This window comes from Cetorhinus maximus, chromosome 15 (assembly GCF_964194155.1).
Source record: "Cetorhinus maximus chromosome 15, sCetMax3.hap1.1, whole genome shotgun sequence".
Classification (NCBI taxonomy): Eukaryota; Metazoa; Chordata; class Chondrichthyes; order Lamniformes; family Cetorhinidae; genus Cetorhinus; species Cetorhinus maximus.
The window spans coordinates 35,473,691-35,497,896 of record NC_135893.1 but is presented as its reverse complement, the minus strand read 5'-3'; the positions used below and the strand labels follow the sequence as shown (position 1 = coordinate 35,497,896).

At 39.9% G+C, this 24,206-nt stretch overlaps 1 protein-coding gene across 8 annotated transcripts in view; it reads right to left on the bottom strand.

Moving 5' to 3' along the window:
* cep104 (centrosomal protein 104) overlaps window positions 1–24,206 on the bottom strand; it is a 254,609-nt gene that overhangs the window by 207,150 nt on the left and 23,253 nt on the right. For all 8 annotated transcript variants that reach the window (XR_013578912.1, XR_013578913.1, XR_013578914.1 and 5 more), the window contains 4 exons: window positions 9,400–9,568; window positions 5,780–5,935; window positions 4,242–4,460; window positions 1,569–1,790 (listed from right to left, as the gene is read on the bottom strand). Coding sequence is in view for 5 of the 8 variants with exons in the window: in XM_078558238.1 (XP_078414364.1) it covers window positions 1,569–1,790; window positions 4,242–4,460; window positions 5,780–5,935; window positions 9,400–9,568 (766 nt within the window). In the remaining 3 variants the exon portion in view is untranslated. The remainder of the gene's footprint in view (window positions 1–1,568; window positions 1,791–4,241; window positions 4,461–5,779; window positions 5,936–9,399; window positions 9,569–24,206) is intronic.

The following is a 24,206-nucleotide window of genomic DNA, read 5'->3' as shown; positions in this document are numbered from 1 at the left end:
CTGAAGCAGGATAGAAGGTCAGCAATAGGTATATAGCCTATGAGTTCAAGGGCAATTTCAGAGAGCTGTTAAGAGTCAAGCGCATTGCTGTGAATCTGGGGTCACATGTAGGCCAGACCGGCTAAGGATGGCAGATTTCCTTCCCTAAAAATACATGAGTGAACCAGAAGGTTTTTACAAAAATCGATGATAGCTGTCATGCACAATTACTGACACTAGCTTTATATTCCAGATTTACAAATTCAATTTAAATTCCACCAGCTGCTGTAATGGAGTCTGAACCCATTCCCTAGGGCCTCAGCCTCTGTTTTACTAGTCCAGTGACATTACCACTAAACCACTGCCCCCCGCCCCATGAACCATCACTTATTGGATTCCCAGTAGGAATGAGTCAATAGAGCCGTTAGAAAGATATTACTTTGGCATCCTATTCTAACTTAAGAACTTTCAACCTCAAATACTCTCCAGTGCAAAGACCACCTACTTTCATCTTCATAGTGCTGCCCCAATCTTTGTGCCACCCCACCCCCAGCCTTATCCCATCTACCGCTGAAAGTCATCCATCCTCATTGTTATTTTTAAGATTCCAATAATCTCCCATCTGACCTCCCAATATTCCACCCTTGTAAACTTCAGCTCATCCAGAAATCTGCTGCTGTATTCTATCCCCCACTATGTCATAGTCACCTATCACCCATCCTTGCAGAGCTACAATAGTCCCCAACACCTCCAAATAAAAATCTTACCCTTTCATCAAACAGCCTCTCAGTATCTTCATGATCTATAAACACCCCCAAACACTCTTGGCTGTTTGTACATGCTCCAAATCACACCATCCCTGCCCCCTACAACTCTCTTCAGCTTTAAAAAGGTGCTATATTCATGCCAGCTACTTCTGTTTAAAGTAATGCACAACTGTTCAGATTATTGATAAACGGAAAAAAAGCATTTTTTGTATTGGGGGCAAGAGGAAACCTACTACTGGCAACAAGGAATAAATTAAAGGGGATATAGTGGCATAGCGGTAATGTCACTGTACTAATAATCCAGAGGTCCAGACTAATACTCTGGGGACACGGGTTCAAATCCCACTATAGCAGCTGGTGGAATTTAAATTCAATTAACCAAATCTGGAATTGAAAGCTAGTCAGTAATCATGACCATGAAACCATCATCAACTATCACAAAAACCCATCTGGTTCACTAATGTCTTTTAGGAAAGAAATCTGCCATCTTTATCTGGTCTAGCCTACATGCAACTCCAGGCCCACAGAAATGTTGACTCTTAACTGCCCTCTGAAATGGCCGAGCAAGCCACTTAGTTCAAGGGAAATTAGGGATAAGCAAAAAGTGCTGGCCTTGCCAGCGACACCCACATCCCATGAAAAAATAAATTGAAAATCAATGTTCAAATAAGAATGAGGGCAGAGGTAATCTTTCCTGTCAAGAAAGCAATTTCTTAAAGGAATACCTCTCAAAGTCTATCAGCAGCTGCTTTACCTCCAGAGGACAGCCTGTATCATACGCATTCTAAACAAATGAATAACTGCTTAATTTTCCATGCTTACCAGTGCTTCTCCAAATAAATCAATGGCAAAACAAGCTTCTCTGAAAGCTTTCTCAGTTAGTGGCTCTGGTTCTCCAGTGATTCCACTTCTTGATGTGGGCAAAGAGTCTGTGTTTACTGCAGGCGACTCATTAACTTCTAGCTGGGGTATGCCATACAATTCTGCCGGTTTGCGTTGAGTTGGTAGTGGCCTCTCATCGTAGGGAAGTGAGTTAGTATCCACCTGAGGAAGGACCCCAAAAACAAAAGATCAGAATTGTAGTGATAGCTTCAGGCAGGTTTCCTAGTTGGTAGCAGAATACAGGTCATGGATAAATAGTACTCCACCCCCTCACATATGGGACAGGTTACTTCTTTGGTTCCGATCTTCGTCTGGATTGGATTGAGCACTCAAATCACCATCAGTCCAAGCCTGTTTTGACAGAAAAAACGTTTCAAACAACAAATTGGTTGTCTCAAGATGTTTGACATTCAATTAGTTAAACGCACAGCCATGGATCTTCTTTGCAACACTTGCCCCCTCTCAGTTGCTTCAATCCATATATTTGAGTTCAAAAATTTTAAAGTGACAGAATAATAAACAAAAGAGAAAAAATAAAGTGAGCATACCTGCAAATTAACTTTATTTTTTAAGTATTATTTTAGTTGCAGAGAACAAAGGTTGCAATAAGTGTAATTTTTCAGTTTTGGTGTTAAAGTTAAATAGGTTAATCATCAGAGGGTAAGAGGTATTTCCTTGGAACACTTGACAATCTCAGAATTAAGGATTGTACAGTGGAAAGAGAAATGAGGCAGAAGAGGAGAACTCCACCATTTCCAGTGGAGAGCAAAAAATCTAACATTCTTTCACAGTCCACAGCAGTCAGTTAAAGCATCACTAGGAGAAGCTTGGATGTAAGTTACAGAACCTTTTGCTACATCTTCTCTACTCACTGGTACGTGAGTCTGCTTTAGGAGTGCCAGTGCTTCTGCCTCTCAGCCCACACAACAGTGAAAGAAGTTTCCAACTTGTTACCAATATATATCAGTCAACAGGCAAATCAGAACTAAAAGTGCTAGTAAGCCAATAGAGCTGGGTGTCAACGGTACAAGTAGCTGTTACAATAATTATATGGAAATTTAATTCACTTGGATAGGCAGGGATAAATAATCCTGGCACTTTAAATACAAAATCATAAAATAGTACGGCACAGATTGGAAACCATTCAGCCCATCGAGTCTGTGCTGGCTCTTTCAAAGTGCAATCCAGTTAGCCCCACTCCCTCACTCTTTCCCTATAACCTTACAATGTTTTCTCCTGCAAGTATTTATCCAATTCCGTTTTGCAGGCTACAATTGGATTCATATTCATCACCCTATCATGCAGTTCATTCCAAATCCTAACCACTCACTGCAATAAAAAGGTTTTACCTCATGTCAACTCTTTTTTTTGCCAATCATCTTAAATCTTCTGGTTAATGGCCTTCAGCCAATAGCAACAGTTTCTCTATTTATTCTTTCTAATCCCTTCACAATTTTAAACACCTCTATCAAACCTCACTTTAGCCTTCTCTGTTCCAAGAAACAAACCTTGTTTTCCAGTCTATACACAACTGTGATTCCTCATCCCTGGGGCCATTCTACTAAATCTTTTCCGTACCTTCAACAAAGCCATTATGTCCTTCCTAAATTGTGGCGTCCAGAATCGGACACATTGCTCCATCTGGGGCCAAAATGGTCTTTTTTTTAAAACTAGGTTTGCATAATTTCCTGATTTTTATACACTATGCCTCTACAAAGTTCAGGATCCAATATGCTTCATTAACTCCTTTGTTAAGCTGTCCTGCCGCCTTCAAAGATTTCTGCACAAGCACCCCCAAGGTGTCTCTGTCCTTGCACCCCTTTAAACCTATATCATTCAGCTTGTATTAACTCTTCTCATTCTTGTCAAAGTTTATCGGCTCACATTTTTCAGTGTTGAATTTCATCTGCCACATGTCCACCCATTTCACCAGTCTATGTCCTCTTAAAGTTTATTACTATCTTCTTCAGTGTTTACTGTACTTCCAAGCTTCATGTCATCTGCAAATATTAAAATTGTGTCCTGTAACCCCAAGTCATTAATATATCGAAAACAGTTATGGCTTTGTAGTGAACAAACACACCACTGTATACTCCCCTCCACAACAAGTCTCTATTTTCTCTCTCTAAGCTAATTTGGTATCAATTTTGCTACTTACCCTTTTATCCCATGGTTTTAATTTTGTTAATGAGCCTATTGTGTAGCACTTTATCAAACATATTTTGAAAGTCCCTGTACACAACACCAAATGCACTGCCCTCAGCCACAGAATTTATCAACAGACATTGCATTGTGATAAACTATTTGCTCATGTCATAGTGGATGGAATATAAAGAGACCAAGAGACTGAGCTTGTGGATGAGTCAAGAGATTTCTAAGCCTAAGTCTGCAAAATACTTTGGATCACTAAAATCTAGTCACGATATTTATTGTTGGTAAATAACGTTTTCAATGTTATTAGTGCCCAAACTTTGTATAAATTCAGGGTTGCTACTAAATTACAGGCTCTGTAGCTGTCCTCTTTCTGTAACTATAACCAGTAAGTACAATTATTATTAGTTCCTTTTGTTCCTTTCCAAGTCAGTGGCCAAGATGTTACAGCAGAATACATACCCTTGGAGAAGGTAACCTGGCAGGTAGAGTAGGAGAATGCTGTGGTGTGGGAGAGCATTGTGGCTTTCCAAGGGTCTGATACTGTAACCTGTGGCTTTCTTCATAAGACTCTTGCAATTGGGTTTCCACAGTTGGTGCAGATCTCAGCCTCAAATCCTGCTGTTGGATTCTACTGGGGTGATCCATTGGTTCAAGGGGAAACTCAGGAAGCTTTCGGATCTGGAAATTAAAATAAGTGCTCAGGTTTTATTAAATAAAGAATTATATCCAACCTGGAGTCCAATTAACTACTTTCTGAGCCTCAAAATGGCTTTAAACATTTCTTTATACCACTTTAATTAGTAGCCTCCAATCTTAAACTATGAGTTCAAATTATGCTTAAAGTAGTCCACCAAATAGCTTAAGATAACTTCCAATATTAACTATTCTGCTTAATCTAGGCTCAGTTCCTGGTCTGTGCTCAGTTAGCTAGGACAGCAAATATGAAATACCATTTAACTATGTCCAGGATATGCATAAGGAAAAGAATGACTCCCATTTATATAACATTTATTTACAACCTCAGGATGCCCCAAGTGCTTTACAAAAAATGAGGTATTTTTGAAATGTAGCTAAACTTGTAATGTAGGAAACACAGCAGCCAATTTTCACACTGCAAGATCCCACAAGCAACAATGTGATAATTGATCAGATAAATCTGTTTTAGTGATCTTGATGGAGGGATAAATATTGCTCAAGACACAATGGAGTGCTCCCATACTCTTCTGATAAATAGTACCATGGAATCTTTGACAGCATCTCAGACAGTGCCGCACTCCCGCAGTAGTGGACTGAAGTGTTAGCCTGGGTTAGATGCTCAAATTTCTAGAGTGGACCTGAATTCACAACCTTGGAATAATTCAATGCCCTTCCTTCCAAATGTCATACATTGTGGTCCACTGAAAACTGCACACTGATGGCCATTGAATGCTGGTCAGAATAGGATGGGCTGTGATGTCTCTTGCAACTCAGTTTGCCGACATTATTCAGGCTCACATAAGATGGGTGATGCATCCTGCATCATTCAGCATGCTATAAAAAGAGTCTTCAAAGAGGAGAGAAGAATGGAGGACAAGTATTTTTTGGAAAAGAGTCTGCCCCCCATTTTAAAAAAGACTCATTAAAATTAATAAATGTTTAAAAACTTAGTCACAGCCACTGTTGAAGTTTAACCCTTGGAGCTACAGGATCAGAATCCAGAAATCTATCGACAACAAAGAGCGTTGTAGCTCATCTCCAGTGCAATGCTAGACACAGCACATCTTCAGCAGGCTACTGATAAGTGAACATGTTAAGCAGAACCTGTTTTATTTCTGACATTATTACGGGCAGTTTTAAAATAAACTCACCCTACTATGGCAAATTAGACATTCCCTCTAGTTCACCTCCTGAGCCACATCACCATTTACTTAGGGAGGGCGGGAGGGTTGGGGGGCAGGAATTAGTCCAACAAAAGTGAAATATTCTTAACCCCTGTTATAATCCAAATCCATACTGACCATTCCCATGTCCAACAAGTTATGTAGCTCCAACTGCTGGTAAACTTTCATCCTGTAATCATCCATTTGTTGTTTCTTCTGTTTTGCTAGGTCATAGTCCTCTTTCTCTATTGCACAGCGCTTTTCCACCTCATAACGGCCCAGGCGCTCTCCTACCTGAACAAAACAAACTGTTACCTACCCATAGAATTAACAATCAACATTCGCATAGGCAATCTCCAAATAAACATATTGCTTTTTTGAATAGAAACAATTCTAGGCATTTAATAACCATGTTAAAATTTCATAAGCCCTACCAGTTACTGTGTAAACTTCTGATGAAAGGTCATTGACCTGGAACGTTAATTCAGTTTCTTTCTCCATAGATGCAACCTGACCCAAATGCTTTCCAGAAAAATCTGTTCTTACTTTCAACTTTTAGCATCTGTAGTACTTTGCTTTTGGATAATTACTCGTTATGTTTTCTGTCAATTTTAGACGAATACTTAATGCTAATCAAGATGATGCAATAACTTATATTTATATAGCACGTTTCAGAAAAGCGTAAAATATGACACCAAGCCACATAAGGAGATATCATGGTGGATGGCCGACAGCTTGGTCAAAGTAGTACGTTTTAAGCAGTGTTTTGAAGAAGGAAAGCAAGCGCTTTCAGTGCATGGGCCTATGCAATTGAAGGTGCAGTCACGAGGGATGTTCAAGAGGCCAGAATTAAAAGAATGCAGATATATCAGAGGGTTGTGCTGCTGGAGATTATAGAGATAAGGAGGGGTGAGGCCAGGGAGCGATTTGAAAATAAGGATGAGAATTTGAAAATCAGAATGTTACTTGACTGGGAGCCAATGCAGGTCAGTGAGCACAGGATTTGGAGAGGCAAGACACAGCAGTAGTTTTTTTATGACCTCAAATTTACAGGAGGGTAAAATGTGGGAGACCAGGAGTGCTTTCAAATAGTCAAGTCTCGAGGTAATGACAACATGAATGACAGCTTCAGCAGATGAGCTCAGGCAGGGATGAAGTCAGGCAATGTGACAGAGGCGGAAATACGTGATCTTAGTGATGGCAACAATATAAGGTCAGAAGCTTATCTTGGGATCAAATGTGACACCAAGGTTGCTAACACAATGGTTTAATCTCAGACTTTTGCCAGGGAGAGGGAGGTCAGCAGCTAGGTGATGGAGCTTGGAGCAGGGACCAAAAGTGATGGCTTCAGTCTTTGTAATATTTAATTGGAGGACATTTCTGCTCATCCAGTACTGGATGTCAGATAAGCAATCTGACAGTTTAGTAACAGTGCAGGAGTCGAGCAAGGTGGTGGTGAGGCAGAGCTGAGTGCCGTCAAAATACACATGAAAATTAACACTGTGCTTCTGAATGATGTCACTGAAGAGCAGCATTTAGCTGAGAAATAAGAAGGGGCTAAGGATAGATCCTTGGAGGGCACCAGAGGTCATGGTGCAGGATCTGGAAGAGAAGCCATTGCAAGTGATTCTCTGGCTCAGATAGACAGCTAAGAATAAGAGGGGAGAGCAAGCCCACCAGCTGGACAGCGGTGGAAAGGCGTTGGAGGAGGATGATGTGGCCAACCGTGTCAAAGGCAATACGCTGGTTGAAGGATGCGGATGGGAAGCCTGCCTTTGTTACTGTCAATAGGATGTCATTTTTAGGGAGAAGAGTAAAAAAATGCTGGAATTTCTCACCTACTCAGTATTTGCAGCATTTTCTGCTTTTATTTTAAATTTACAGCACCAACAGTACTTTGCTTTTATATTAATGCATTGTATTAGAAGCTAATTCATAATCTATTGTTGCATTTTTGGGGTACACCCTGCAACCCCCACCAACCCCCACCTCCCGCAATATGATGCTGGGGAGCTCGGAAATTATGGCCCATCATGCGCTCTCTCCTCAAGAGTTCACTGCCCTCTTAACCTCTAAATCCCTCCATGTAAACTCCCTAAACCACATCCATGGCCACCGCTTGACTTTGCCAGCTCGCGTGGTAATGTTAGTAGGTTCCTTCATATCAAATAGTCAGGACCATCTCTGATTACTTATTTGTACCATTCACCACCAACATTCCCCTTCTTTGTCTCAATTCTCTCTTTCTGTATCCGTCCCTGGAAAAATCTATCCCCCAATTCACTTACAACCACATTTTCAAAATTCCAACTTTCTAGGCTTTGGCCCCACATTCGCCATAACATTTCTGCAGCTACTGATTTACTCAACCACACTCTCACCTCTACCTTGGACTTCCTAGTCCCCAATAAAAACACTACTCTCTCTCGTCCTGGCCATTCCCCTGGCACAATCCTCAAATCTGCTACTTTAAGTCCATGGGACGCAAACTTGAAAGGATATGGCAGATAACTGGTTTAGCCATCCACTGCCTATTCTGGCTGGAACACAAACTGCTCAATATTCCAGGATCTACCTGGAATGCAAAGATAAATCACCAGCTTCTTTTCTCTACTTCAGAGCATCTGCTTAAATCCCTCTGCCCTGACCCTTTCACCCTCACCTCCAACAACAAGTACGAGGAACTCATGGATTTTTTTTTCACCAAGATAGAGACAAACCAATCAGCTGCCTCTGACCCACAATGGCCCCTGTTCAAGCAATGCCTTGTTTTTAAAATGTTCATCCCCCTTTTCAAACCCCTCCATGGCCTCACCCCTCCCTTCTCTGTCATCTCCTCCAGTCCCACAACCCTACATGATATCTGTGCTCATCTAATTCCAGCCACTTGTGCATCTCCAATTTTAATTGCTCCACTATTGTCAGCCATGCCTTCAGTTGCCTAGACCCCAGGTATGGAATTCCCACCCTACACCTCCATCTCTCTACCTCACTTTCCTCTAGGCTCATTAAAATCAATCTCTTTGCCAAAGCTTCTGTGATCTGACTTACCATCTCCTCATGCTTCCTGTGAAGCACCTCAAAGTTTCATTACATTAAAAAGTACTTAATATAAGTTGTTGTTATTATTACTGAGGATAGAGTTTAACATCACCTCCAAAAGAAGACACCACCTACAACCCAATACTCCCTCAGTAGTGCACTTGAGCATCAACCTAGATCAAGTGCTCAAGGGCTAAATTGAAACTTGAATCCATGAAGTCCTGACTAATAGGACAGAGCGCTCACCTTCAGCCAAAGTTGACAGTGTATTAGTTTAAAGTTTGATGCATCTTGTTCTGAAAAATAATTTATAAATGTCTGAGCCGCTCCTGCGAGTCGTATTTCAAACATTTCCATGGTGCTGACAACTCTGATAAACCAAACTGTTAAAGGCATTAAGAACCCTTCAATGGAACTGTGCTGTCAGTGAGCCAAGATTGCCAATTCCAACACAAGTTTTTCCTAAAATCTACATAGCTATTCATTACAAGTAATAAAGTATCAAGACAGAAATCCGAATAATTAGTGCAGTCATTTTTTTTTTTATATTCAAACAGTGATTGGATAGATTTATAACCTTAACTACGTACAAAATCAATCTCACACTTAATATACAAACAATTGTGATAATGTCCTGATCTACAATGCAATTGTTCCTTAATCAGTAGTAAGTTTATATTTTGTTAGATAATACTTGATATTTAATTACATATTACCTTCTGAAGGTCAGCTATGGCTTGTTTAAGTTTCTTTGCAAAATCATAACGCTCATGTTTAACTGCTTCATGTTTCTCCTCATCCAATTTACGTATTATTTGGGCCACCTCAGGATCCTGGTACATGTCAAAGGCGAGGTCATCCAAGGGTGAGATAATCTCAGATTTACTGAAAGCAAAGGAGTAACGATTACCCTTTAATAAATGAAACAGTTTTAAATAATCCATTGTAATATTTTTCTAAACAAATCTAAGTAACAAATGAAATCATCACGCTGCTATTTAAAGATACTGTACATTTGATTCTTTCCTCTCTGATAACTGTAGAAGGCAGCACAGCCAAACCCAATCCTGTTACAAACTCTCACATGCATATTCAACAGGTGGCCACTGGAAATCCAGAACCTTACCTGCTTTTTCTTTGCCAGCCAATGGAGATTAAGACCAATTTAAAGCCTCAGTTAACAACGAATATGCATCCAGAAAGAATAAATGACATTTTTAAAAAGATATTTTGCAAGTGGAAAAAAATGAGACACAACATGAAGGTAAAAATGCACCAAATCATCAACACGTTCCAGCTAGATAGCAGCATCCTGCTCCCATACACCTGTAACTATGAATGCTCCTCTAAAACACGGACTATCCAAGCAACAATGGACCAAACCAACCAGATCCATCAACTTTCCCATTTGTGTATTACAATAACATAGTGCTTCAAACTTGGGTCTTTAGCTCTGTGAACTGAATTTAAATTGATATCAGGGTGATTTAATGTTTCCTGACATCAAGTTCGAAGGGCTCGAAATATAACGTTCTCAGTTCCAAATAATTCATACCTCATTTATTTCATGAGGTTGCCAAAGATGACAGCAATGTTGGAAGCAAGCCTGCAAACAATGCAATGCCAGTAGATTGTCATGGAGCTATGAATGTATATAATATTATTGGGAAATATTTTTCTTTTTAAATTGAGGTTTAGTCTGTGGGTGTGTCTTAATTGGATTAAAACCAGATAGTCTGGGTGCTTTGATGTGTTCTAGTTTTGAGATGTAAGAGAGGTAAGAGTGCATTTGCATTTTTTGAATAGAGCATTCAAGAAGTGGGGTGAAATCTGGCACCTAGCGAGCAGAGACCAAGCAATAGGTTCATATTACTAATAAAATTGGTACTATGAAAGGGGTTTTATTATTAGAAGAGGCTGGTGATACAAATGAGAATTTACATTCAATGAGCTGTGCTAGGCATAAGGATAGCAGTTGTGTGTGTGCAGGGCAGGGGCAATATGAGATCAAAACAGCTGTGAGCCTACAACTGACTCCACAGGAACCAAAGTGAAAGGAATCTCATTTTGAATTCGTAAGGTGAAAATGCTTTGCTTGGTGTCTGCTTAAAAATCTATGGGTTGCTGTTGCCTTAATAGAAATTAGTTTGGGAATTTGTTAAAAGTTATGATAGTAGTAATTTATAGCCATGTATATGTGTTTAATGTGTTGTAAGTTAATAAAATGTTTCATTTCGTTTAATATAAAACCTCTCGAGAACTGGGGGTCTGATTGCTGAATTTAGAGTTGCATCTCAAACATACCACTTAAAAGTATAGGCTATGACAGTTATTTAAAGTTTCCCTCTGGGATTTTTAAATAACTCAGCTTTATCGAAAGGCTGTCGCATAACATAGACCTCCAAGAAAATCCTTTTGTTGAAGATGGACAGATGGATCAACAGACAAACAACTCTGATCCTTCAATCAACTTTCTGCATCAAGGCTTGCCATTCAAAAGTAAAATCTCAAAAGGAGGAACTTCCCTCTCAGCATGGAAGCACAGTCTGTTTAACCACCCTCCTTCCCACACAACCAACATACTCAACATTATCAGATCGTAATTTGCTGTTGTAATGATTGTGAAACTGTCAGCAACTTCTGGTGCCCCACATTGTGCAGCAATCTAGAACTGCTGTCAGTGATATCCTACTCCTCTACAGAGAGCACTGTTGCAGTCTTCGCAGTTTCACTCAGCACAGATTCAGTGATTTGACATCAACTTCCACTTTTAAACACTCTGAATCAGGTTGTCTGAGATTCTCCAAGTCTGCCCACAGATGTTCCTTTCATTGTGCCCAGGTGTGAAAGCTGGCACTTAGGTTTCAACAGGACGTGCCCTTGACCCCCCCCCACCCCAATTCCATCAGCAACCAAGTCACATAGGCTCATCATTGGACAGTACGAGTAGGAGATCACATGCCCCTCTCCATTACTCCACTTTACCTTGAGTTCAAGAGACAGTTTAAAACATAACCATGCTTTGAAACCTTTCATACGAACAAGCAGGGGTAGGCCATTCAGCCCCTCGAGCCTGCTCTGCCATTTAATAAGATCATGGCTGATCTGATAGTAATCCGAAATCTGCATCCCACCTACCCCTGATAACTTATCACTCCCTTGCCTACCAAGAACCACCTTTTCAAGAACAGAGTTCCAAAGACTCTCAACCCTTTGAATTAAAAGATTTTGCATCATCTCCGTTTAAAATGGGCAACCCATTATTTTTAAAGTGACCCCTAGTTCAAGATTCTCCCACAAGAGGAAACATCCTCTCCACATCCACCCTGTCAAGCCCCTTCAGGATCTTATATGTTTCAATCAAGTCGCCTCTTACTCTTCTAAACTCCAGCGGTTACAAGCCTAACCTGTCCAACCTTTCCTCATAAGGCAGCCCACCCATTCCAGGTATTAGTCTGATAAACCTTCTCTGAACTGCTTCCAACACATTTACATCCTTCCTTAAATAAGGTGACCAATACTGTACACAGTACTCCAAATGTGGTCTCACTAGTGCCCTGTACAACTGAAGCATAACCTCTCTACTTTTGTATTCAATTCCCCTCGCAATAAATGATAACATTCTATTAGCTTTCCTAATTACTTGCTGTACCTGCATACTAGCCGTTTGGGATTCATGCACTAGGACACCCAGATCCCTCTGCACCTCAGAGCTCTGCAATCTCTCACCATTTAGATAATACACTTCTCTTTTATTCTTGCCAAAATGGACAATTTTACATTTTCCCACATTATACTCCATTTGCCAGATCTTTGCCCACTCACTTAACCTATCTTTCTGTAGCCTCCTTATGTCCTCTTCACAACTTACTTTCCTACCTATCTTTGTGTCATCAGCAAATTTGGAAACCATCCCATCCATCCCTTCATCCATGTCATTTATATAAATTGTAAACATTTGAGGTTCCAGCACTGATCCCTGTGGCATACCACTCGTTATACCTTGCCAACCTGAAAAATACCCATTTACACCTACTGTTTCCTGTTAGCCAGCCAGCCTTCTATCTGTGCCAATATTTTACCCCCTATACTTTGAGCTTTTATTTTCTGCAATAACCTTTGATGTGGCACTTTATCAAATGCCTTCTGGAAATCTAAGTACAGTACATCCACTGGTTCCCCTTTTTCCACAGCACGTTACTTCCTCAAAGAACTCCAATAAATAAACACAATTTCCCTTTCACAAAACCATGTTGACTCTGCCTAATGACCTTGAGTTTATCCAAGTTCCCTGCTATAATTTGTTTAATAGCAGCTTCTAACGTTTTTCCTACGACAGATCTTAAGCTCACTGGCCTGTAGTTTCCCACTTTGTCTCCCTCCCCTTCTGAATAAAGGAGTTACATTTGCTATCTTCCAATCTAAATGGGACCATCCCGGAATCTAGGGAGTTTTGGAAAATGAAAACCAATGCATCAAATGTCTCACCAGACACTTCCTTTAAGACCCTAGGATGAAGTCCATCAGGGCCCAGGCTCTCGTCAGCCCGCAGCTCCAACAATTTACTCAGTGCCACTTCCCTGATGACTGTAATTTTCCCGACTTCCTTCGCACTTCCATTTCCTGGTTTATAGCTGCTTCTGGGATGTTAGTTGTATCCTCTATATTGAAAACTGATGTAAATTACCTGTTCAATTCACCTGCCATCTCCCTGTTTTCCATTATCAATTCTCCAGACTCACTTCCTATAGGACCAACGCTCACTTTGTTAACTCGTTTCTTTCTTAAATCTTTAGAAAAACTCTTACTATCTGTTTTTATATTTCTGGCTACCTTTCTTTCATACTCTAATTTTTCCCTCCATATTAGTCTTTCAGTCATTCTTTGCTGTTCCTTATATTCTGTCCAATCTTCTGACCTGCCAACTGTCTTTGCACAATTATATGCTTTTTCCTTAAGTTGGATACTATCTTTAACCTTCTAGTTAACCGCAGGTGGTGTGTCCTTCCCTTGGACTTTTTCTTAGTCCGTTCTGTGCATTCTGAAATATCCCCTTAAATATTAGCCACTGCCTTTCTCTTAACCCAATTTGCTAATTCACTTTAGCACTTGCAACAATTAAATTTAAATTAAATTACACCAGCTGCTATGGTGGGATTTGAACTCTGTGTCCCCAGAGCATTACCATAGACCTCTGTATTCCTAGTCCAGTTTCTTTAATAATTTGGACTTTGGCGTAGTGGTAAAGTAAATTGTGAACGGCAGCGGTCCCAGCAACGATTCTTGTGGAACACGACTTCCCACCTTCTACCACCCTGAATAACTACTCTTTACTCCTATTCTCTGCTTTTTACCTCGAAGCCAGTTAGCAATACAAGCTGCTATTTGGCTCTGCACTCCACATTCTCTGACCTTAGTCATTAGTCTATTATGGTTCACCTTAACAAAAGCCTTTCAAAAACCCAAAATAAATGATACCTCTGTCCTACAAGCCTATTAGATCCTTCAATCGAAGCATTAAAAAGGGAATTTGACTGTTATGTGGAAAGGCAGAATGTGCAGTGTTGCAGGGGGAAGGCAGGAGTATGGCACTAAGTGAATTGCTCATTTGGAAAGCCAGTGCAGGAACGCTAGGCTGAATAGCCTCCTTCTGTGCTGTAACAATTCTATGATTCTGCGATTCTATTATATTGTCTCCTCCGTTTTCCCATTTTAAAAAATGATGGTTGGCCAAGCAAGATTTTCCTTTTGAAATCCATACCAATATACATTATTATATTTTTAGTTTCTAAATAGCCATCTATTCCTTCCTTTCCTAAGGATTCCATTATTTTTCCTACCAGTGATGTTAAGCTGACTGGTCTAAAATTCAGTGGGCATGTTCTGCCCCTTCTTAAAAATAAGAATTACGTCGGCTATCCGACAGTTCTCTGGCACTACACCTTCTCCTAACAAATTAAACACGTGCGGTAATGTCTACACTAGCTCTTTCTAGATTCTTGTAACATGCACAGATGCAACCCATTTGGACCATTGGCTTTATCCTCAGAGTTTGATTAGTTTATTCAATACATCCACTTCATTATTATCCCACTTACTTCTTTGCTAATCTCAACATTCAATGTTCTTTCCCACAGTAACGAGTGAAGCAAAAAAATTATTTAATATTTCTGTCAACTTTATCATTACCAATGGTATTATTCTGTCTATTCCTTAAACGATTCTGTTCCCATCACTGCTTTTCTTTTTTATTAATGTGTCTCTAAAATATTTTACTATTTTGTTTTATGTTCCATGATAATTTAATTTCATAGTTGCTCTTTGCCTTCCTAATTTTTTTAAAAAACTTCTATTCTCTTTTATCATGCAATCCGCTGCTATGTACTTAATCTCTGCTTCTTTCTTAACTTCCAATTGCTCCTTATGTCTGTATTCATCCATGGAGTTCTAGAGTTTGTTCTTTCGTTTCAGCAGAATACATTTTTTCTGCACCCTTTTGAACACTGTTTTAAACATTTCTGATTATCGTTCTGCATCACTGTTTGGCAAAATTGTTGACCATCTATTTTCCCAAGTTCTATTTTCAGTCTCCCAAAATCAACATTTCTTCAATCTATTAACCTGGTTTTTGTTATACTTAGTCCTTCTCTATCATCATCTTAAAAGCACATTGTCCAGATGTTCCTCTCCTTTTCCTTCTCTCATCTGCTTTGGTTCATTCCCCATTACTAGATCCAATAGTGAATCCTCCCTTGTTTGGATTTTTACATATTGGATTAGAAACTCCATTCCTTTACCCCCTTTGCTTACCTCTTCAGTCCCATTAATATCAGGTTACTAGAAATCCGCCAAGGTTATTATTTTACTTTTTTTTTTAAAAACTCAATTCCATAATTTATCTGCATTTTTCTTCCTTCATCTCTCTTTCAATATTAGGTGGTTTATGGATTACCCCTATTAGTGTGATTGATCCTTTATTATCTTTCATTTCTATCCACGTAGTTTGATTTTGGGTCTTGCTGACAGCTGCCTCTTTTCATTATTGCCATTATGTTAATCTTAGTCAGTACAATAACTCCACCTCTCCTTTTCCCCTCTCTATCTTCTTTAAAGTCAGCAACAAGCACCATCACTGTGCCAAACAAAATCCAAGCCATTGAATGAAGCCTATTCTAAAATTAAATATGCAAATGGATGTGCAATGTGATCAATGGCTTCCCACTGTCTCAGGACTAACGTGTATGTAAAAATAAATACATTTCATGAGTAGCTCATTTCCCCTCGGCACATTCATTCATATTTCCCAAACATCCATAAAGAGTCCACAAGTTTTTTATGTTCCAAGTAAAGTATATTGTAATACTGGGAATTAACTGTTCGTAACCTGAACCAGACTTTCTCAGTAACATTTCAATCTAAATTAAAGCAAAAAACCTTTCAACAAATAAGTAAAAATCCCAATGTTACAATTATCTTGCAGTCTTTTCTATAACCCAACTTACTAAGCATTCCTTTTAAATTCCCAGAATCAGAATCATGACTATTTTTTAACCATAAAGAACTACTATCCTTCCTACAATTGGTTGGCCTGACTGCAAACAGCATTCCAAACAGGGCCCACTTGATATCTCAGAGCAACAGCATCACTCCTCTGCGATACTCTATCCCTCTGATAATGCGATCCATTTCCTAATTATCTACTTTATAACAGCCAAGCAAGGGCATGATTGTTTCACAGATTCATCCATACTAGACGTTACTGGATGACTATCCAACATTCCTCTAATCTAATACATACCTCTTCTTTTGGTTTCCTGCTCCAGCATTAATGCTTTTACATGAAACCACACGAAAATCCAACTGTTACCTACAGGCACTGTAATGCAAATTATTCTGAATATAATTGCATTGTTCCTATTTTGATATATTTGATACTTGACTTATGTTTATGGTAATCTTGTCTAACCTTGCTCAAATGGTCATTCCTGGGCTGGCAGCAGAGGTAGTGTCTGCATACAAAATGTTCAACTTTAAGGACAAAATGTCGACTCTAATCCTGTCATTTACCCAATATGTGCACGCAGAATTTCTTACAGGGACCTCCAAAGATCAGAAGCTGGAACCCACAATGAATTTATTTTCTCCTTCCCTACCCTAGGGACACAGGTAAATATTTAGGATGCTCACTGTCACCCCTTAAGTGTTCAGTTAATACAACACTGGCAGTATGCGCAAGTAATTAATTTTTACAGGAGAGACAATGTGTGAGCAATTTGTAGGCAAATAACCAAATTGGGTCAACAAAAGCACATTCATTGGGACTCATTTAAATTGACTTTGATGGAAGAGAGTAAATTCACATAAGCAAGTGGCTGTTGCTAAGAGATTGCAGGAAATCCTGCCAAAGGTCAACAAAGGAATGTAAATATGAAGAGAGATACAGTTAGATAGGTAAGGTAAGGACTTTGAAGAACACTTAAATTATTAAAACTTTATGATCTGAAAATATTCACCCTGTGAAAACTATGGTAAACCAAATGGGAAAATTTGTGTACAATACCATTTAAAAAATAAACAACTCAATAAACAGTGAGCTGCAGCAAAGAGAATAACAACAGATCACAATGTTAACTGACTGAATTGTGAGCAGTTAGAATTTAGCAAGGATAGGAATTCAGTGCTTCTGCTTGCCTTTAACAATTGCAGTGAACTTTCAGACAGTAAGTATTTTTTTTAAAAAGTGTTTTGGTGTAAGTCACTGTGTTAAATTACCTTCAATTAGACAAAAGAAATTACCTATAAACAGATAAGATCAGGACCAAAGATACAAGGAGGAGGATAACTAAGTCATTAGCTAGGTTTTCAAAAAGCATGAGTTTTTCCAGTAGTGTCCATTCAGCTGGCATAAACCAGACACGGTGATGTCACAGGATAGCAGGCTGGTGAGTAATACTGTTTACTCACCAAAGAACAAAATAATTTTTTTTCCAAAAAAAAGTCTACCTTATTTTTATTCAGGCCATCAATAAACAAATAAATAAAAAAGACCAGGGAGGAAGGGCAGACCACATGCCAAGATTGTAATATGTGGAAGTTTGTGGGTGTGGAGACCATCTCAGATTTCCACAACTGCAGGAAATGTAGGGAGGAGGAATTTTTAGATTGTCTTCTGATTAAAACTGTCACACCACAGAGGAAAGTAGTCAGGAAGGCAAAGGTGCGACTGTCAAGGAGCCACTTAGAGGGGACTTAGCAGCGATTGAGAAGCAAGTCCCACAAGCACTGGTCTAGTTCAGCAGACACTCCCTACCCAAGAGGCCAAGGAGAAAGACTGCAGGGCGGGCAGCCACAACGCAGACCAACGCATCATTGGTTTGAGGATGGGATGCAGGGAGCAGAATGTGGATTCTATAATTCAGCGAATAGGCCTTGTTCTCTGCAGCCACAATCAAGAGTCCCAAAGTGTGTTGTCTATTCAATGGGTAAGGGATATCTCAAAGTAGTTAGAAAAGAATTTGCAAAGGGAGGGGAAAAACTTGTCATGGTCTACACTGGAACAAATTACATAGACAGGACCTCAAGTATAATAATCACTGAAGCCACATGCAAACTGGCATAGAGACAGAGATTTGGAGAACCAACACACGACTAAAGGGCTGGTGAGAAAATGTTTCTTTTTTAAATGAGGTAACGACAACAGCCCTGGTTCAGGAAGGAGCTGTACCAATGGGACAGGCTCCATCTGAAGCAGAATGGAACCAATGCCCTAGCAGAAGCAATAAACAGGGAAGCAGCAAAGATTTTAACAACCATACCAGAGTATGAATAAGAATAAGAGTGCAAAAAAAAAGTGTCTGTAATGGAACTGGAGGCAATAATATGTAGCAAGGAACAAGATATTCGAGTGAATACTGAGACAAGCTACAAAAAAGTCAGGCAAGGAATTAAACATAACCAGGTAGAATATATTTAGAAAAAGTAGAGTCTGAAAAAGAGGAAGTCGCTGTCTGTATTAAACAGATAGAAATAGCATAATGGCACAAGAAAATAATGACACAGCCATCTGTAAGATGGAAAGAGAGTCCATGTGGATAAAGCTAACAAAGGATCAATCACACTAATAGGGGTAGTCTACAGACCACCTCACCATGGAAGGGAGGTGGACAAGGAAATCTGAAATTAAATTAGGGATATGAGTAAAAAAATCTTGGAAGATTTCAATTATTCTAAAATTACTTGGACAAGAGAGGTATAACAAAGGATAAGGGAACAGAACAACGTACCCTCTTAATTTTTTTGCAGTCTGTAGGTCCTTTAATTTTTTTTTGCAAGGCCACAAACAGGCACTAACTTAAAAGGGGCCAACTTGGCCTGGATGGGAACTTTTAGACTGCTATTTAGCTTAAAGGGAATATTTGAATGGAGCTCCAACAGCTAGGGCTCCTTTCTAACTCAGTATTTTAAGAAGCACAACAAGCGCGGATTCGCAACTGGATTAGATCTTGTAATGGGGAATGAAGGCAGTTGAGAGAGAAAAATGCAGGGAACTTCTAGGCAATAGTTAACATAATATATAAATATATTTATCATCATATTATAAGATGCTCCACAGGAGCATGATAGAACAAAATATGATACGGAGTCACATAAAGAGGTATACAAGGTCAGATGACCAAAACCTTGGCCAAAAAGGTATTAAGAAATGTCTTAAAAGGAGGAAAGAGGGGTGCAGAGGCAGGGAGGTGTAAGAAGGTTATTCAAGAGCTGAGGAACTAGGCAGCTGAAGGCGTGGTCGCCAACGGTGGAGCAGTTAAAAACAGGGATGCTCGAGGGGTCAGAAATAGATGAACTCATATCTCACGGGGTTGAGAGGCTGGAAGAGATTACAGAAATAATCTGTAAGGAGGGATTTTAAAAACAAGGATGATTATTTTAAAAGCAAGATGCTGATTGGTCAGGAGCCAGTGTAGGGAAATGAGCACAAGGATGATAGGTGAACAGATTTGGTGCGAGTTAAGACCAGGGCAGCAGAATATTGGATGACCTCGAGTTTATGGAGAGTTGACAACGTTGTGGAGGGTTGACCATGGGATACCATCCTGGAATGCAGTGGAATAGTCAAGTCAAGAGGAACAAAAGGCACGAACGAGTGTTTCAGCAGATGAGCTGAGACGAGCAAAATCAGGTGATGTTACAGAGCTGGAAATAGGTGGTCAGACTGACACCGTGAATATATGGTTCGATGCTCATCTCAAAGTCAAATGTGACACCAAGGCTGTTAACAGGCTGTTTAATCTCAGAGACAGGGAGACAGATGAAGTCCACAGCTAGGGAACGGAGTTCGGAATGGGGACCACAATAGCAGCTTCAGTTTTTAGACCATAAGGCCATAAGATATAAGAGCAGAAATTAGGCCATTCGGCCCATCGAGTCTGCTCCGCCATTCAATCATGGCTGATAAGTTTCTCAACCCCATTCTCCCACCTTCTCCCCGTAACCTTTGATCTCCTTACCAATCAAGAACCTATCTATCTCGGTCTTAAATACACTCAATGACCTGGCCTCCACAGCCTTCTGTGGCAATGAATTCCATAGATTCACCACTCTCTGGCTAAAGAAGTTTCTCATCTTTTTTTTTATATTATTACATTGAAGGAAATTTCTGCTCATCCAGTACTGGATGTTAGGTAAGCAGTCTAATTTCACAAAGAGTTGAGAGAAGTGGTGGTCAGGTGGAGCTAGATGTTGTCAGCATAAATTTTCTTTTGTATTTACTCATGGGATATGAGCATCACAGCATTTGTTGCCTATCCCGAATTGCCCTAAAGAAAGTGGTGGTGAGCTCCTTGAATCGCTGCAGTCCATGTGGTGTAGGTACACCCAGAGTGCTGTAAGGAAGGGAGTCCCAGCTTTTTGGCCCAGCAACAGTGAAGGAACATAGTGCCAAGTTAAGATGGTGTGTATGGCTTTGGAGGAAACTAGCAGGTGGTGGTGCTTCCATGCCCTTGTCCTTCTAGGTGGTAGAGGTTATGGGTTTGGAAGGTGCTGTCGAAGGAGGCCTGGCAAGTTGCTGTGGTGCATCTTGTCAATGGTACATACTGCTGCCACCGTATGTTGATGGTGGAGGGTGTGAATGTTTAAGATGGTGGGTGGGGTGCCGATCAAGTAGTTTGCTTTGCCCTGGGTGGTGTCAAGCTTCTTGAGCGTTGTAAGAGCTGCACTAATCCCAGCAAGTGAAGAGCATCCCAACACAATCCTGACTTGTGCCTTGTAGATGGTGGACAGGCTTTGAGGAGTCAGGAGAGTTACTTGCCGTAGAATTCCCAACCTCTGACCTGCTTATGTGGGCACAGTATTTATATAGCAGGTCCAGTTCAGTTTCTGGTCAATGGTAACTCCCAAGGCATTGATAGTAGGGGATTCAGCAACGTTAATACCATTGAATGTCAAGGGAAGATGGCTAGGTTCTCTCTTGTTGAAGGTTGCAATTGCCCAACACTTGTGCAGTGCAAATTTTACTTGCCACTTATCAGCCCAAACCGGACTGCTGTCCAGGTCTTGCTGCATGCTGGCATGGACTGCTTCAGTATCCGAGGAGTTCTGAATGGTACTGAACATTGTACAATCAATCATTCAGTAAACATTCCCACCTCTGACCTTATGATGGAGGGAAAGTGAGCAATGAAATAACTGAGATGAACGGGCCTAGGTCACTACCTTGCAGAACTTCTGCAGTGACGTCCCTGGATTGAGCTTCAACAACCACAACTATCTTCCTTTGTGCTAGATATGACTCCAACCAGTGGAAATTTTCTCCTCCAATTCCCAGTGATTTCAACTTTACGCGGGCTGCTTTGCCACACTCAAACAAATGTTCCTCGAAGTTAAGGGCAGTCACACTCACCTCATCTCTGGGATTCAGTTGTTTTGTTTACGTTTGCACCATGGATATCATGAGGTCAGGAGCAGAACAGCTCTGATGGAACCCAATGTGTGAAAACTAATCCTGTGCTTTGGGGTGATGTGGACAAGAGGCAGCATGTAGATGAGAAATAGGAGGGAACCAGTGAGAGAAACTTGGGGGGAACACCAGAGCTATTGGTGGAGCAGGAAGTCATTGGAAGTGGTACTCTGGATACGCTTCAAGATAAAAATTGATAAGGACATTGTGTGACAAAGGCCATTTTAATAGAGTGGGGGAAACTAACTTAGAAGAGCACTTGAGGGGGAAGGAAATAAGGCAAGTTATGTGTGGAATCTCGTGCAATGTTAACGGAAAATTCTGCCAACAGGTCACGTGGATGAGAAAAAAGGGCAATAGGACAAGGATGAAATCTTGAATTTTTGGAGGTGATTAACTTCCTTAAAAAGCTGGGTGAATATCTGATTAAGAGTAGAACTAAAGCCTACAAGACTATCATAGCTTCTGTACTTCCAAAAATCAAAATAAATTAACATGTGGAGTATAACTGCTTAGCACTGCATAATGTAAACTGCAAAAATAAACTGATCTTGTAATTCAGTTAGTTCGACATCAGGGGAAAATTTTAAAGCTATATGTGGAATTTTAACACATGGTTATTCAGCTTCTACACAAGGCTAACCAACTAAGAATTCAAACAGTTTAGATTGTAGCCTGTATGCTTTTCCTGTTTCATATGTTATATTCTCACATGCTTATTCAGAGGTATACTTTGGAAGGGTAGCACAACAACACACAGCTCCTAGTTTATTAATAATTCAATTTAACAATCCATCACAAGATATGCAATAAATCTCAGGTTACTATTACATCTCAACACGTTCTTCCACATAGCCATGAACTTGTCTAAACTAATCAAATGCTAATTATCAGTGAGTTGTTCCTGAAACAAGATCTTCATTTTTTAAAAAATGTTGATTATTACTTTTGGTCAGTGACAAATTACACAACTTGCCATTTTTACTGCCAGGTCACTCACAAATGAAGGTCAGAACTGTGGGGGGGGGGGGGGGGGGGGGAGAGAGAGAGAGAGAGAGAGAGAGAGAGAGAGAGAGAGAGAGAGAGAGAGAGAGTGTTTTACATTAAGTTTACCATTTAGAATGGCACGACAGTCATTAAGGATACACCATCATTATATTGAAGGAAAGTCACTTGTATCTCCAAATCAGTATAAAAAGAAAAAATACTTTCATTTATATCATGCCTTTCACAAACTCAGGATACCCCAAAGTGTTCTATAGGCAATGAAGTATTTTTGAAGTGTCGTCTCGGTTAAAAGAAAGCCTTGCATTTATATGGAGTTTTTCATGACCACCAGACATCTCAAAGTGTTTTACAGCCAAAGGACTTTTAAAAGTGTAGTCACTGTTGTAATGTAGGGATGTAACATAGTTTCATCCTTGATCATGTCAAAATAAATTAAAAAGTTTAGTTTAACTCATGTAAATTTTTGGGAGGCAGGAATATATTTTAATTTTGCATCTATAGCTCAGCTGGTAGCACTCGCGCCTCAGAGCCAGAACACCGTGGGTTCAAATCCCAATCCAGAACTTCAGTGCAAAAAAAAATCAAGGCTGATACTCCAGTGAAATAATGAGGGAGTGCTGCACTGTCAGAGTTGCTGATTTTCAGATGAGACATGAAACTAAGGCCCTGTTTGCCCTCTCAGGTGGACAAGACACTATTTCTAAGAGCAGCAGAGGAGTTATCCCTAGTGCCCTGGCCAATATTTATTCTTCAATCAACAGTCATTATCACATTGCTATTTGCATGAGTTTGTTGTACGCAAACTGGCAGCCATGTTTCCTACATTACAAGAGTGACTACACTTCAAAAGCATTTCATTGACTGTAAATCAATTCATCTCCCAAGTTCTTCAATGTCAACACCTAATTCTTAATTTTGATACTCCAAACATGCCTTAAATTTCAATGGCAAAATATTATTTTTGTAAGTGGTGCATAGAAACTGCGGAAACAAATGTTAATACCAGCAAGCTATAGGATTTACTGCCCAAATAGAAAAAAAATCATAAGACAGCAAATGAATTGCTATTAATAACCAAAACTGCAGTTGAAATATTGGAGTTTTAGTATGCTTCTGGCCACTGCTATAATCCCTATTTGGCTACCATACTGCCAACTATTGCAAAATTGTCAACTTCAGTAAAAAGTTTGGATTTCCATAATTTACTTTTTTTTATATAAATACATGTTTGTTCTTTCCAGTCCTTTGTTTCTTTATCCTTAGAAAGGCAGTTCACACAAGAGGCCTATCTGGAAGCATAGGATTGAATGGGACTTATGTAGTCTCAAAACGGCTTTATATTAATTTATAATCAGAAGGGACAAAATTAAAAAAGGATAGAGCAGTTTTCCTCTGACACAAATGAGCTCATATCACGTTAACACTTTCTATCAACAACCCACTACACAGACAGGCCTCTATTATGCTCGACTTACTTAAATGACATTGCCGTAACAGCATAAACCCTCTTGGTGGGAAACCAGCAGAAACCAGAAGCCCCACTTCCCAATGGCA